Source organism: Oncorhynchus gorbuscha, linkage group LG07 (genome assembly GCF_021184085.1).
Source record: "Oncorhynchus gorbuscha isolate QuinsamMale2020 ecotype Even-year linkage group LG07, OgorEven_v1.0, whole genome shotgun sequence".
Classification (NCBI taxonomy): domain Eukaryota; kingdom Metazoa; phylum Chordata; class Actinopteri; order Salmoniformes; family Salmonidae; genus Oncorhynchus; species Oncorhynchus gorbuscha.
The window spans coordinates 48,572,062-48,588,349 of record NC_060179.1 but is presented as its reverse complement, the minus strand read 5'-3'; the positions used below and the strand labels follow the sequence as shown (position 1 = coordinate 48,588,349).

General features: G+C 44.2%; 1 protein-coding gene across 1 annotated transcript in view; it reads left to right on the top strand.

Annotated features, from left to right (window-relative positions):
* Positions 1–3,644, top strand: part of LOC124039945 (dynamin binding protein) — a 115,484-nt gene extending 111,840 nt beyond the window's left edge. Inside the window, 4 exon segments of the mRNA XM_046356529.1 lie at positions 199–387; positions 492–690; positions 1,017–1,696; positions 1,912–3,644. Of these exon segments, the coding sequence (XP_046212485.1) occupies positions 199–387; positions 492–690; positions 1,017–1,696; positions 1,912–2,097 (1,254 nt within the window). The 3' untranslated portion in view covers positions 2,098–3,644.
* The last annotated feature ends 12,644 nt before the right edge of the window (positions 3,645–16,288 follow it).

Below are 16,288 nucleotides of genomic sequence, written 5' to 3'. Positions count from 1 at the left end.
CAGAGTGCTAGAGGTATTATACTATTACAGTATATGCGTTATTGGCATAATTGATCTAGCTACCAGCTGAGTGAATGGCATCTGCATGAGACCACATTCATTTCTAGTTAATGTCTTACTGGCACACAAGGGTTACTGCTGGCTTTAGTAACTAGTGTCTATTGCTTTTTTCTCTCTCTTGATTCTCTCTTGCTCCAGTTATCATGCATTGGGGGCAATGAGGGGAACCTGATATCATTGTTCCAAGAGGAGTATGGTAGAGTCCTCCAGCTTTTACAGCGCTTCAGCTTCTGCCAAGAGAGCCTGCCACCCTCCACCTCCACACGCAAGCCTCTTGACAAAAAGACCCTGGAGAAACAGACCTCAAAGAAGCAGTTGCAGGGACCGGTGAGTGTTTCTGCTTACCTAGATGCCAGTTCCACTGGCATAATAATGATATATAGTGATGTACTAATGGTGTTGAATGTCTGTTCTCTCTCTTGATATCTTAGCCTAACTACATCCTGCAGACAGATGAGCAGAGAGCGGGACTGTTGGCCCGGTATGGCCCAGAGAAACTCTTCCAGGCGGAGAGGAACTTTAACGCGGCCCAGGACTTGGACGTGTCCATATCAGTGGGAGACATGGTGGGCGTCATCAAACAACAGGACCCCATGGGCAGCAACAACCGCTGGCTCATCGATAACGGGGGTAGGTGTGGGGTGCAACACAAGAAGCAGAGCTATTGAGATGGACAATATTGGTTGGGAAATAATGGGGCTGTAGGTACTCTACAAAATCATGTGGTAACAATAGATAGTTTTGCATACTTATTTGATTGTACGTGCTTGTTTCGATCCCAAAACCCTTGACTGCAGACTGTAAAATAACTTGTAACTTGTTATTTTTGTTTACACTGAAGTTGGTTGGTGGTAGTAGAACTCATTGATTAGTGTCGTATAGTGTGAAAATTAATGTGATTATGCATTGGCATGATTGCTGATCAGTGATTGATTCAGATTTTTGTCTCTCTGCAGTCTCCAAGGGCTTTGTGTACAGCTCCTTCCTGAAACCCTACAACCAACGCAGGAGCCAATCGGATGTCTCCATTGAGAGCCAGTCCTCCAATGAGTCAGGCTATGGTGGCTCATCTCCTGTGTTCTCCCGCCAGAACAGTAACAGCACGCTGACCTTCAACCAGGAAACGTCAGCCGTCAGCTTCTCCACTGCTCCTCACACAAGCCACTCCTCACCCCGCCCCAACCTTGACCTAAACCAGGACCCCACCCTCTCCCGCAGAACCCACCACAGAGACACTCCCTCGCCAAACCGCAATCCTGCAGACTCCCCCAGAAATCCCTCCAATCACCGGGACCTATTGGACCCAGCGCTCCGAAACTCCCCCAATCACAGAGACATTACAGACCCCACCTACCGACAGTCCTCTAATCACAGGGACTCGTTCGACTCAAGTAAAACAACAACAACCAATCACAAGGAGCTGTCTGACTCTTCGGAGACAGAATCTTGTTCTTCGCACAGAAACAACCGTTTGGGTCCATCTCAGAGATCTGGCCCAACTGAGGCGGCCCTTGGCTCGTACCAACGGAATGGAGACTTTGGTGGTCAGAGGAGGTCCCCATACTCAAGGGATGAGTTCATTGAACCAGAGGCGGAGCCCAAACCTGAGCTAGAGTCAGAGCTCGATGGGCATCAGGTATGACTGGCCTACAATAGGACTGCAAAATAAAGTCTGTTATTAGAGGAATGTAGATAAATCAGTCATTTGATAAATGGTTATGTTGTGTATTTATTATGTTGGAATAGGTAGAATTGTCTGAAACGATCTTGAATGCAGTATAATAATTTTAAATCATTCCTTTGTTCAGACATTGTTAACAGAAGACAATCTAATCATTTTTTTCATTCTAGATTTACTATGCCATCTACTCATTCACTGCCCGCTGTGCTAACGAGCTGAGCATCTCGGCCAATCAGCGTGTCCGCATCCTGGAGTTCCAGGACATGAACGGCAACAGCGAGTGGTGGCTCGGTGAGGCGGGGGGCAGGCGAGGCTACATCCCCTCCAACTATATTCGCAAGTCTGAGTACACCTGAAAAATTCCCCTGGGGGAAGGTGCCTCCTAACCCCCAAAGTCAGAGCCCCCACACTAGAATGAGCTCACCCCGTGATAGCAGACTGCTCTCCAGACTCCAAACAACAACAAACATACAAACAAACACTTAAACAAACAACCAAACCATCAACAGGATATCTGGTGCCTTAATATTGAAGGGGATCTGTGGTTGAGGTTTTTATTTGGGGGGGGGGGTGCTCTACCGTGCTGCTGATCCACTTCTTTGAAAGTTGTTAAATGACTATACTGTATTTATAGACTTTTTTCATTTTTGTTACTACTTGGGAGTGTCTCTTCTCTTTTCCCTCATATGCTGTGATACACTTGTGAGTTGCCCAGTCTCAGAACCAAATACACTGGGTCTATAGAGTTGGTTATATGTTAGATAACCTCATTGGGGAAGCTTATTGGGCTGTGAGTTAGGAATTTGAAGGGGTTTGGTTCAGACTTCAAAACTCAAATGTCCTGAGGCCTAAACTCAGACAACAGACTTCCAGTATAACATTTCAATTGTGTGTATGTCATTTAGAGCATTACCCTACAAAGTGAACAGTGAGACGAGGATGATAATGATTTTGTGCAGTATATAATCTACTTGTGAAACACTGGTGCTACATTCCAATTCTCTACCCTTCTCCCGAAGTGTGCACCCTTTCATTCCCCCTCGTGGATTTAAAAGGAATGGACTGGTGTGAGGAATATGTTGGTGGAAACTCTCCAGCCGTGCTTGCACCAATCCAATGCTTTTAAATGAATGGGGGGGTGAACGAGTGCACACTTCTGGAGAAGGGTAGCGAATCGGAACCCAGCCCAGGTTAAAAACCGCCGGTATTGTGAGTATGAAGTGGCCTTGAGAAGCAGGTTGGGTTTAGAGCAGTAGAGGCTGCTGAGGGGAGGATGAATCATAATAATGTCTAGAACGGAGCAAATGGAATGGCATCAAACACATGGAAACCATGTGTGTTTGTTGTATTTGATACCATTCCACCTATTCCACTTCAGCCATTACCACGAGCCTGTCCACCCCAATTAAAGGTGCCACCAACCTCCTGTAGTTTAGAGCATTGAACACTATTGTGGGTTGATCAAAAGGTAATATCTACTGTAAGTGTAGATTCCAACCTAAAGCCCATAAAAAATGTAAATAATCACAAACATGCTCTTATTTAAATTTTGAAAAATCTAAAGAACAAACAAGGATTGCAAGCACTCCTTTAAAATGATCTCTTTGTAGTTTGAATCTGAATGCAATGGTTCTGTAGCTCCATTCAACTGGGTTTGACAGAGTGTTTAAAAGCTGAGGGTGATTAAAGGTTTTCCTATAGTGAGGGTGGGAGTTTCACCAATAGGGACAAAGACCATCTGTCTCTGATTGGTCTCTCGCTCTCCTCATACATATACGGTACCAGTCAAACGTTTGTTCACACCTACTCATTCAGGGGTTTTTCTTTATTTTACCATTTTCTTCATTATAGAATAATAGTGAAGACATCAAAACTATGAAATAACACATATGGAATCATGTAGCAACCAAAAAAGTGTTAAATAAATCAAAATATATTTTATATTTGAGATTCTTCAAAGTAGCCACCCTTTGCCTTCATGACAGCTTTGCACACTCTTGGTATTCTCTCAACCAGATTCATGAGGTAGTTAACAGGTGTGCCTTTTTAAAAGTACATTTGTGGAATTTTTTTCCTACTTAATGCGTTTGAGCCAATCAGTTGTGACAAGATAGGGGGTGGTATACAGTAGATAGCCCTATTCGGTAAAATACCAAGTCCATATTATGGCAAGGTTACTACTTCATAGTTTTGATGTCTTCACTATTATTCTATTATTCTACAAATGAAGAAAATAGTAAAAATAAAGAAAAACCATTGAATGAGTAGGTGTGTCAACTTTTGACTGGTACTGTATATCATGCTGTATATTGAGAATGTATTACTTACTGCACTCCATTGTCAAGTGATGTTTTCATTTGAATAAAAAAGAAAATCAGCTTAGCTGAAAATATCCCCTGGGCTCTGTGTTTTTACTTCATTGTTATGGGCTGCTTTGTTAAAGGCCCAGTGCAGTAAACATTAAGTACAACAAGTACAACATTTTGTACAACAAGTGATGAAACAAACACTGTAAAAGTGTGAAAATGTTTTTGATCTGTGTTATTTCCTGATAAAGGGTGACGTTGTGCTGAAGGATGGCATACGCTCTAAAGTCCAGTCATGTCAGTCACATTACACCTAATTTTGTTCCAGCCAACTTGGCTCTTCATTAGTTTAGGGTTAGGTTTAAAATCTAATCTTGTTCGCAGACACTTCCAGCCAACTTGGCTCTTCATTAGTTAGGGTTAGGTTTAAAATCTCATTTTAAGAAGATACATTATGGATGTGCAGGGTTTTGCCGTAATTATGACTTTGTGTTAACTAGTGACGATGTCAAGTACTTTACTAAGGTCACTCCTATAGAATTATGTGGTCACTCCCATTAAGGTCAACTTTGAATGATTGATATCCAAGACATATATGTGCTGTGTGTGCAATAGCCTGGTGAAGATGCTACACCAATCAATACTTACCTTGATGAAAGCCCCCAACCTAAAGAAATTGAAAGTGGCTTTCTTCTGGAACCACATTACATGTTCCTCACTTCCCAAACACAACAAAAACGAGCCATACTGTGCGGTGCTGGGTCCAGTCGGGTCTTTCACACATTCAGCCCCTCGTCCACTGGAAGATCAGCCACAAAATGTTGGCACCATTGTAACAGGTTTTAATCAAGCCATGGTCTCCAGCATGGACAACGAAGAGGAATAACGGGTGCAGTAGTCTCATGTTGGACTACTCCAAAACATCTTGGTTCTGACACAGACACACAAACATAAGCTTTGTATTTGTATTTATTATGGATCCCCATTAGCGGTTGGCAGTAGCTACTCTTCCTGTGGTCCAGCAAAATGAAGGCTGTTTTACTTTCTTTTTTTTACATTACAATACATTCACAGATTTCACAACACAATTTGTGCCCTCAGGCCCCTACTCCACCAATACCACATATCTACAATACAAAATCCATGTGTACGTGTGTGTATAGTGCGTATGTTATTGTGTGAGTGTGTGTAAGCGTGTGTCTGTGCCTGTGTTTGTGTTTCTTCACAGTCCTGCTGTTCCATAAGGTGTATTTTTATCTGTTTTTTCAATGTAATTTTACTGCTTGCATCAGTTACTAAATGACTACTGACCCGTAGCACTCACGTCTGTAGCCATGAAATGCTTTTAAAGGCTGGTCATGGCTCACATCAACACCATCATCCCAGAAACCTCTAACCCACTGCATTTTGCATACTGCCCCAACAGATCCACAGATGATGCAATCTCTATTGCGCTCCACACTTCCCTTTCCCACCTGGACAAAAGGAACACCTGTGAGAATACTGTTCAGCGTTCAACACCATAGTGCCCTCAAAGCTCATCAATAAGCTAAGGACCCTGGGACTAAACACCTCCCTCTGCAACTGGATCCTTGACTTCCTGACATGCAGCCCCCAGGTGGTATGGGTAGGTAACATAAAATCGAGCCGGTCGGTCAAATATTTGTCTAATCGCCACACAAAAACAAAACACTAATTAGCCGCTCATGTCCCTATCATACATATCCTGTCGCAAGCTTTGACATCATTCCTCAAGGCACATTTCTCCATGCAGTAACCTAGTAAGTAGATATTATAGCTTTTTTAGTATGACATCGTGTATTTCTTGTATTCTTGTTTATTATTTTTTTAATTACCTAGGTAGTTACCTTTAGCATCTTTAAATGACTAGATTTACCCTCTGGCCTTTGTGGTGAACTAGCTAACCTTAGGTCTATCTGTCGATCTGAAGCCAGCTGCCAGTATGATTCTGTGCCAGATTGTAGCTGCCAGGATGGTTCTGTGCCAGATTGTAGCTGCCAGGATGGTTCTGTACCAGATTGTAGCTGCCAGGATGGTTCTGTGCCAGATTGTAGCTGCCAGTACGGTTCTGTGCCAGATTGTAGCTGCCAGGATGGTTCTGTGCCAGATTGTAGCTGCCAGGATGGTTCTGTGCCAGATTGTAGCTGCCAGGGTGGTTCTGTACCAGATTGTAACCATTACTCCGATAAGCACACGGGCATTTTATCGTTTTCCGACCTCTGTAATCGAGAGGCGTCGCTGGAGCCATGTGATAAGGTAAGCCCTGTTTGATAGCCGCTAACAAGCTGTTTTGGTTTGGTCAAAGATCTGTGGTTAGCTAGGTGCTATGAAAATTAGCTAGATAACCACTGACTGTAGTTATGTGCACAACGCACATTTAACTTCCTTACAATTAAAAAGAAAACCAGCATAGGCTAGCATAATGACTGTTGTGACCTTTTTATTGACAAGTATTTAGTGAGCTAACCAGCAAGCGGGAAAGTTTCTGTCTTTTTCCGTGGCTGAACCAACTAGGCTCGTAATTTAACAATTTTATTCGTATTTACAGATGGTATATATGTTTGTTATTAAGGCACATGAAAGTTCACATGTTCCAGAAGTTATTTCTCCCCAAAAAATGAATTTTGATATTGAGTAGTTGACAATTACATCATGGCGCTGCAGCGTCATAAGCCAATCCGCTTTTCTGCTGTTGTGTACTAGTAGACTTGTTTACGTGCTGCTGTGCGGTTTGTTGCTAATCTTACTTTGCTACCTGCCAACTTTACGGTTTTTACTTTTTAATTACCGTTTTATATTTACATTTTTCCCTCGCTCAACTTCTTTCATTCAACTTTTTCACCCCCAGACGCTTTCTCTGGCCACATATCCTGAGGCTGCGTTTATTGTAGCTGGGGATTTTAACAAGGCTAATCTGAAAACAAGGCTTCCTAAATTCTATCAGCACATCGATTGCGCAACCCGGGCTGGCAAAACTCTAGATTATTGTTATTCTAACTCCCGCTCCCACGCCCTCCTTCGGAAAAGCTGACCATGACTCCATTTTGTTGCTCCCAGCCTATAGACAGAAACTAAAACAGGAAGCACCCGCGCTCAGGTCTGTTCACCGTTGATCCGACCAATCAGATTTCACGCTTCAAGATTGCTTCGATCATGTGGACTGGGATATGTTCCGCATAATGTCGAACAACAACATTGATGAATACGCTTATTCGGTGGACGAGTTTATTAGCAAGTGCATCAGTGATGTTGTACCCACAGCGTCTATTAAAACATTCCCCAACCAGAAACTGTGGATTCATGGCAGCATTCGTGCAAAACTGAAAGCGAGAACCACTGCTTTTAATAAGGGCAAGGTGACCGGAAACATGACCGAATACAAACAGTGTAGCTTTTCCCTCCACAAGGCAATCAAACAAGCTAAGCGTCAGTATAGAGACAAAGTGGAATTTCAATTCAACGGCTCAGACACTAGAGGTATATGGCAGTGTCTCCAGTCAATCACGGACTACAAAAGAAAAACCATCCCCGTCGCGGACCAGGATGACTTGCTCCCAGACAGATTAAACAACTTATTTACTCGCTTTGAGGACAATACAGTGCCACTGACACGGCCCGCTACCATTTGTTGCAGCCAACGTGAGTAAAACATTTAAACGTGTTAACCCTCGCAAGGCTGCAGGTCCAGACGGCATCCCCGGTCGCATCCTCAGAGCATGCGTAGACCAGCTGGCTGGTGTGTTTACGGACATAATCAATCAATCCTTATCTGCTGGTCCCACATGCTTTTTAAAATTATTTTATTTCACCTTTATTTAACCAGGTAGGCTAGTTGAGAACAAGTTCTCATTTACAATTGCGACCTGGCCAAGATAAAGCAAAGCAGTTCGACACATATAACGACACAGAGTTACACATGGAGTAAAACAAACATACAGTCAATAATACAGTAGAAACAAGTCTACATACGATGTGAGCAAATGAGGTGAGATAAGGGAGGTAAAGGGGAAAAAAAGGCCAAGGTAGCAAAGTAAATACAATATAGCAAGGAAAACACTGGAATGGTAGATTTGCACTGGAAGAATGTGCAAAGTAGAAATAAAAAATGATGGGTTTCAAAGGAGCAAAATAAATAAATAAAATAAATACAGTTGGGAAAGAGGTAGTTGTTTGGGCTAAATTATAGGTGGGCTATGTACAGGTGCAGTAATCTGTGAGCTGCTATGACAACTGGTGCTAAAAACACAGCTTAGCCTTTTGTTAATCGCCCTGTCATCTCAGATTTTAAAATTATGCTTTACAGCGAAAACAATGCAAGCGTTTGTGTAAGTTTATCGATATACTAACAAAACATTATGTACACCTAGCGGCAGGTAACTTGGTCACGAAAATCAGAAAAGCAATCAAATTAATCGTTTAATCAGAAAAGCAATCAAATTAATCGTTTACCTTTGAGCTTAGGATGTTTTCAATCATGAGACTCCCAGTTAGACAGCAAATGTTCCTTTTGTTCCATAAAGATATTTTTTTATATCCAAATACCTCCGTTAGTTTGATGCGTTATGCCTAGGAATCCACCGGAAATAGTGGTCACGACAACGCAGACAAAAATTCAAAATTATATCCATAATGTCGACAGAAACATGTCAAACGTTTTTAATGAATAATCAATCCTCAAGGTGTTTTTCAAATATCTATTAGATAATATATCAACCGGGACAGTTGGCTTTTCACTAGGACCGGGAGGAAAAATGTCTACCCCTCTGTTTAGAGCAAAAATCACACCGAGAGCCAACAACTGACCACATACGCAATGTGGATGATTACGCTCATTCTTCAAAATAAAGGCCTGAAACTACGTCTAAAGGCTGTAGACACCTTAGGGAAGCCACAGAAAAAAGGAATCTGGTTGATATCCCTTTTCTATCCTAAGCTGTCAATTATATGCATATTCTAGCATCTGGTCCTGAGAAATAGGCAGTTTACTTTGGGAACGTTATTTTTCCTAAAATAAAAATAGTGCCCCCTAGCTTCAAGAGGTTAAAGCTAGTGAGGGAGATAAGTGTTTCCAGTTTCAGAAATTTTTGTAGTTCAGTCCAGTCATTGGCAGCAGAGAACTGGAAGGAGAGGCGGCCAAAGAAATAATTGGTTTTGGGGGTGACCAGAGAGATATACTTGCTGGAGCGCGTGCTACAGGTGGGTGATGTTATGGTGACCAGCGAGCTGAGATAAGGGGGGACTTTACCTAGCAGTGTCTTGTAGATGACATGGAGCCAGTGGGTTTGGCGACGAGTACGAAGCGAGGGCCAGCCAACGAACGCATACAGGTCGCAATGGTGGGTAGTATATGGGGCTTTGGTGACAAAACGGATGGCACTGTGATAGACTGCATCCAATTTGTTGAGTAGGGTATTGGAGGGTATTTTGTAAATGACATCGCCAAAGTCGAGGATTGGTAGGATGGTCAGTTTTACAAGGGTATGTTTGGCAGCATGAGTGAAGGATGCTTTGTTGCAAAATAGGAAGCGAATTCTATATATAAATTTAGATTGGAGATGTTTGATGTGGTTCTGGAAGGAGAGTTTACAGTCTAACCAGACACCTAGGTATTTGTAGTTGTCCACGTATTGTAAGTCAGAGCCGTCCAGAGTAGTGATGTTGGACAGGCGGGCAGGTGCAGGCAGCGATCGGTTGAAGAGCATGCATTTAGTTTTACTTGTATTTAAGAGCCAATGGAGGCCACGGAAGCTTGCCTGGAGGGTTGTTAACACAGTGTCCAAAGAAGGGCCAGAAGTATACAGAGTGGTGTCGTCTGCGTAGAGGTGGATCAGAGACTCACCAGCAGCAAGAGCGACATCATTGATGTATACAGAGAAGAGAGTCAGTCCAAGATTTGAACCCTGTGGCACCCCCATAGAGATGGGTAATGGTCCAGGGTTTACGGAAGGAATCCGGCATTGTAATGGCGAAAACAGTCCGATAACGGCAAGTATTATCCAGGCTAAAAACCAGCTGGTGTCTGTGCAGAAGGTAAAGGCCGCAAACAATGCCAAACAATGACTAAATAGCTAGTAGCTAGTTAGCTTCTGATGGCTAGCATCTGATGGAGGTTCTGGCTATAAGGTCGAAAAAATAGCGGATCCATGTCACATTGGGTGAGGCTGGTTACCGGAAGGTATATTTAATTTAAAAATGGAAAAGAGATTGAAAATAATTGAAATATATACAAAAAAGACGAAAAATACAAAAAGTAAACGTGAGGAAGCGAATTCTATATAAACCACGTCTGCACTGCTACGGCATCATATTTCGGAGGACGCATGACTCAACCTTCGCCTCTCCCAAGCCCGTTGGGGAGTTGCAGCGATGAGACAAGATCGTAATTGGATATCATGAAATTGGGGAGAAAAAGGGGGTAAAATACAAAAAATAAATACAAAATACAAACATTTCCCCAGACGTCAATAATCATTCCCTGGTGTGGTGAAAGCATTTTTGTGAACACAGAACATCCTATTTTGTTTTTTACTATTAATAAAAAAATTAAATGGGGGTAAAGAGATTGTGCCATTCTAGAAATGTTTTGGAATAATATAATATGTCAAATTTAAAGACGCTTTTATCCAAAGTGACTTAAAGTCATGTGCGTATACATTTTTACATATGGGTGGTCCCGGGAATTGAACCCACTATCCTGGCATTGCAATGCTCTACCAAGATGCATGACAGGGTTATAAAATGCTTTGTGAAGCCCCGATTTAATTAGATTTACACTGAATGTTCTGTATTTAGCGGTGCTTATACCACCCTTTATAAAGCCCAGGTTTATGTCATATTTCACATAGTGGGTTGTGTCACATTTGACATTGGTGGTTATGTCACACAGTTATGCCACATTTATGAACCTTATATAAAGCATGACATACGGTTAGAGATGATTTGTAACAAACTTATGCAGTGTTTATGACGCCTTCATAAGCTGCGTTAAAACGTTAAATAAAGAAATAACAATAGTAAGTGCCTATTAAGTGCCAAATAATGTCCAAAGAGGGATAGTTAAAGGGATAGTTCATGCAAAATCTATATTTGGGTCAAATTACCCTTGAGAAAAAAGAAGACACCCACACACTGCTCTTGCTAGTATCACTGCTCTTTATTAAGCTCTACGTATCGACCTCAAGGCCTTCTTCAGAGCTTTTGTGAGTGTTTTAAATTTTCACCCTTATGTAGACTTTGCTCCACCTACATCCGTTCAGCACATCAAATGGGGTTGGAGTCGAGGGAAAATAAGCATGTGTTACCAAATATAACAATGTGCATTTAATAAGTATTCTAATAAAGTGTATACATAAAACGTATTAAACACGTCTGTAAAACCACTATGAGGACATTGACCTATCAAGTAAGTTTTCATAAATCATTGGGTACAGCGCAAGAAAAACCGTCAAAGTAGGCTGAAGTGGTGGCATTAGTTCATGTTCACATTTACAGCATAACATGCGTTTCATCATTAAGACCTTTTGGGGTTCTGGAGGGTGAATCCAAAAGCATCATATTTTGCTCTGAGTATTATTTTGTCTGGTATCTTGACTTTCTCTACGTCACAAAATCTAAAGGTGGAAATGTCATGTCTTTGGACATTAGAATGTACTGAGGACTTGATAGTCCCTGTTGTTTCAATCGAATTTCAATCAAATGTATTGATAAAGCCCTTTTTACATCAGCCGATGTCACAGAGTGCTGTACAGAAACCTAGCCTAAAACCCCAAACAACAAGCAAAGCAGATGTAGAAGCACGGTGGCTAGGAAAAACTCTAGAGGAAGAAAAACTCCCTGGAAAGGCAGAAACCTAGAGAGGAACCAAGATTATAACAGTACATGGCATCAAGGAATCATCAGCCCAGGTAGTCCTGAGGCATGGTCCCAGGGCTCAGATCCTCTAGGAATGGAGGGAGAGAGAGAGAGAGAATTAGAGGGAGAAAACTTAAATTCACACAGGACACCAGATAAGACCGGTGAAATACTCCAGTTATAATAGACTGACCCTGGCCCCCTGACACAAACTATTGCTCCATAAATACTGGAGGCTGAGACAGGAGGGGGTCGGGAAACACTGTGGCCCCATCCAACTATAGCCCCGGACAGGGCCAACAAGGCAGGATATAACCCCCCCCACTTTGCCAAAGCACAGCCCCCACACCACTAGAGGGATATCTTCAACCACCGACGTATTACCTTGAAACAAGGCTGAGTATAGCCCACGAAGATCTCCCCACGTTACGAACCCGAGGTGGGAGCCAAACCCAGACAGGAAGGTCATGTCAGTGATTCAATCCACTCAAGTGACGCACCCCTCCTAGGGATGGGATGGAAGAGCACCATTAAGCCAGTGACTCAGCCCCCTTAATAACAGGGTTAGAGGTAGAGAATCCCGGTGGAGAGAGGGGAACCGGCCAGGCAGAGACAGCAAGCGCGGTTCTTTGCTCCAGTGCCTTTCCGTTCACCTTCACACCCCTAGGCCAGACTACACTCAATCATAGGACCTACTGAAGAGGAGTCTTGAATAAAGATTTAAAGGTTGAGACCCAGTCTGCGTCTCTCACATGGGTAGGCAGACAATTCCATAAAAAATGGAGCTCTATAGGAGAAAGCCCTGCCTCAAGCTGTTTGATTAGAAATTCAAGGGACAATAAGGAGGCCTGCGTCTTGTGACCGTAGCGTACGTGTAGGTATGTACGGCAGGACCAAATCGGAGAGATAGGTAGGAGCATGTCCATGTAATGCTATGTAGGTCATCAGTAAAACTTTGAAATCAGCCCTAGGAAGCCTAGGAAGCCAGTGTAGAGAGGCTAGCACTGGAGTAAATTATAATTGTTGGGGGTTCTAGTCAAGATTCTAGCAGCCGTGTTTAGCACTAACTGAAGATAATTTAGTGCTTTATCCAGGTAGCCAGAAAGGAGAGCATGTCTCTCAGTACATCATTCACTAATGCCTGAAAGACAGCTGGAGCGTTAGCGAGGCCGAACGGCAGAACCCGGTATTCAAAGTGCCCTAACGGAGTGTTAAACGCCGTTTTCCACTCGTCCCCCTCCCTGATGCGCACGAGATGGTAAGCGTTACGAAGGTCCAACTTAGTGAAAAACCTGGCTCCCTGCAGGATCTCGAAGGCTGAAGACATAAGAGGAAGCGGATAACGATTCTTAACCGTTGTGTCATTCAGCCCTCGATAATCCACGCAGGGGCGCAGTGTCCCGTCCTTTTTCTTAACAAAAAAACCCCCCCGCTCCGGCGGGAGAGGAGGAGGGGACAACGGTACCGGCGTCTTCGAGAGCCTTACGTTCGGGAGCCGACAGGGAGTATAGTCTACCCCGGGGGGGGGGCGGGGGGGGGGGGGGGGGAGTGGTTCCCGGAAGGAGATCAATACTACAATCATACGACCGGTGCGGAGGAAGGGAGGTGGCCCTGGACAGACTGAACACCGTGCGCAGATCGTGATATTCCTCCGGCACCCCTGTCAAATCACCAGGCTCCTCCTGTGAAGAAGAGAGAGGAAACAAGAGGGATGGCAGACATTAAACACTTCACATGACAAGAGACGTTCCAGGAGAGGATAGAATTACTAGACCAATTAATAGAAGGATTATGACACACTAGCCAGGGATGGCCCAAAACAACAGGTGTAAAAGGTGAACGAAAAATTAAAAAAGAAATGGTTTCGCTATGATTATCAGAGACAGTGAGGGTTAAAGGTAGCGTTTCACGCTGAATCCTGGGGAGAGGACTACCATCCAAGGCGAACAAGGCCGTGGGCTCCCCTAACCGTCTGAGAGGAATGTCATGTTCCCGAGCCCAGGCTTCGTCCATAAAACAGCCCTCCGCCCCAGAGTCTATCAAGGCACTGCAGGAAGCTGCCGAACCGGTCCAGCGTAGATGGACCGACAAGGTAGTACAGGATCTTGAAGGAGAGACCTGATTAGTAGCGCTCACCAGTAGCCCTCCGCTTACTGATGAGCTCTGGCTTTTACTGGACATGAAGTGACAAAATGACCAGCGGAACCGCAATAGAGACAGAGGCGGTTGGTGATTCTCCGTTCCCTTTCCTTAGTCGAGATGCGAATACCCCCCAGCTGCATAGGCTCAGCACCCGAGCCAGTGGAGGAAGATGGTAGTGAGGCGGAAAGGGGGGCAACGGATAACGCGAGCTCCCTTTCACGAGCTCGGTGACGAAGATCAACCCGTCGTTCTATGCGAATAGCGAGTTCAATCAAGGAATCCACGCTGGAAGGAACCTCCCGGGAGAGAATCTCATCCTTTACCTCCGCGCGGAGACCCTCCAGAAAACGAGCGAGCAAAGCCGGCTCGTTCCAGTCACTGGAGGCAGCAAGAGTGCAAAACTCTATAGAGTAATCAGTTATGGATCGATTACCTTGACATAGGGAAGACAGGGCCCTGGAAGCTTCTTCCCCAAAAACAGAACGATCAAAAATCCGTATCATCTCCTCCTTAAAGTTCTGATACTGATTAGTACACTCAGCCCTCGCCTCCCAGATTACCGTGCCCCACTCACGAGCCCGTCCAGTAAGGAGAGATATGACGTAGGTGATACGAGCTGTGCCCCTGGAGTACGTGTTGGGCTGGAGAGAAAACACAATATTACACTGTGTGAGGAACGAGCGGCATTCAGTGGGCTCCCCAGAGTAACACGGCGGGTTATTAATTCTGGGCTCCGGAGACTCGGAAGCCCTGGAAGTGGCCGGTGGATCGAGGCGGAGATGGTGAATATGTTTCGAGAGGTCGGAGACTTGGGCGGCCAGGGTTTCAACGGCATGTCGAGCAACAGACAATTCCTGCTCGTGTCTGCCTAGCATCGCTCCCTGGATCTCGACGGCTGAGTGAAGAGGATCCGAAGTCGCTGGGTCCATTCTTGGTCAGATTCTTCTGTTATGCAGGTGAGTGAGGACCCAAAAGCGGTTTAACAGAAACAGAGTCATTTAATGTCCAAACACAGGAAATACATATATCCTCTTCAGATGTATCGATAGACAAAATAGACAACCCGCAGAGAGGGCGACAAAATAAATCATATAGTCCTCTGATCTATACAGGAGAGTCCCCTTCTAGCAGTAGAGGAGAATAGCAGGGTTAGCGGCAACAGACTGCTGGTCTCTCCGGGTAGGCGCGGGTTGTAGAGGACAGAGGTACCTGATCACACGTAGCATCTGATGAAGAGGCAGATTACGACAGGACGGGACAAGGGTGAAGCAAACGAGAATCTGACAAAGACAGAAGCAGAAACAGAGAGAGAAATAGAGACCTTAATCAGAGGGAAAAAAGGGAACAGGTGGGAGAGAGTAAACGAGGTAGTTTAGAGGAGATGAGGAACAGCTGGGGGAAGGAAAGGGAGAGAAGGTAACCTAATACGACCAGCAGGGGGAAACGAAGTGAAGAGAAAGAACAGGAACAAGACATAACATGACAATACATGACACATTGTTAGTCATCAGGAAGGCAGTGAGTTGCAGTGCAACAGCTTTTTCTAAAAATGTTGAGAGGAATGGGAGATTCGATATAGGCAGAGAGTTGAAAAAAAGATTTTCTGGGTCAAGGTTTGGCTTTTTCAAGAGAGGCTTTACTACTGCAACTTTTAGTGAGTTTGGTACACATCAGGTGGATAGGGAGCCATTTATTATGTTCAACGTAGGTGTCACGACTTCTGCCGAAGTTGGTTCCTCTCCTTGTTCGGGCGGTGGTCGACGTCACCGGTCTTCAAGCCATCATCGATCCACTTTTCATTTTCGAGTTGTTTTGTCTTGTCTTCACACACACCTGGTTTCAATTCCATCATTACATGTTGTGTATTTAACCCTCTGTTCCCCCCATGTCCTTGTCCGGATTTGTTTATTGTAGGGCTTGTGCACGTTATGCTGGTGTGTGACAGGTTTTGTTACCCATTGATTTATTGTTCTGTTTACGGTGGTTTTATTTATTAAACTGCTCCGTTGTAAATCAGTTTTTGCTCTCCTGAGTCTGACTTCTCTGTCGCAAGTACGCACCCCCTTCAGAATTCGGACCAAACTTATGGAGTCAGCAGGAGCAGGTACCCGGGGTATAGGGGTGGAGAAGCGGGTCCGGGAGCACGCAGATATGATCCACCGTCTTGGCACCACCATGGACCGCGTTGTCCAGGCAATGGACCGCTGGGACGGACAGGGAGTTCTCC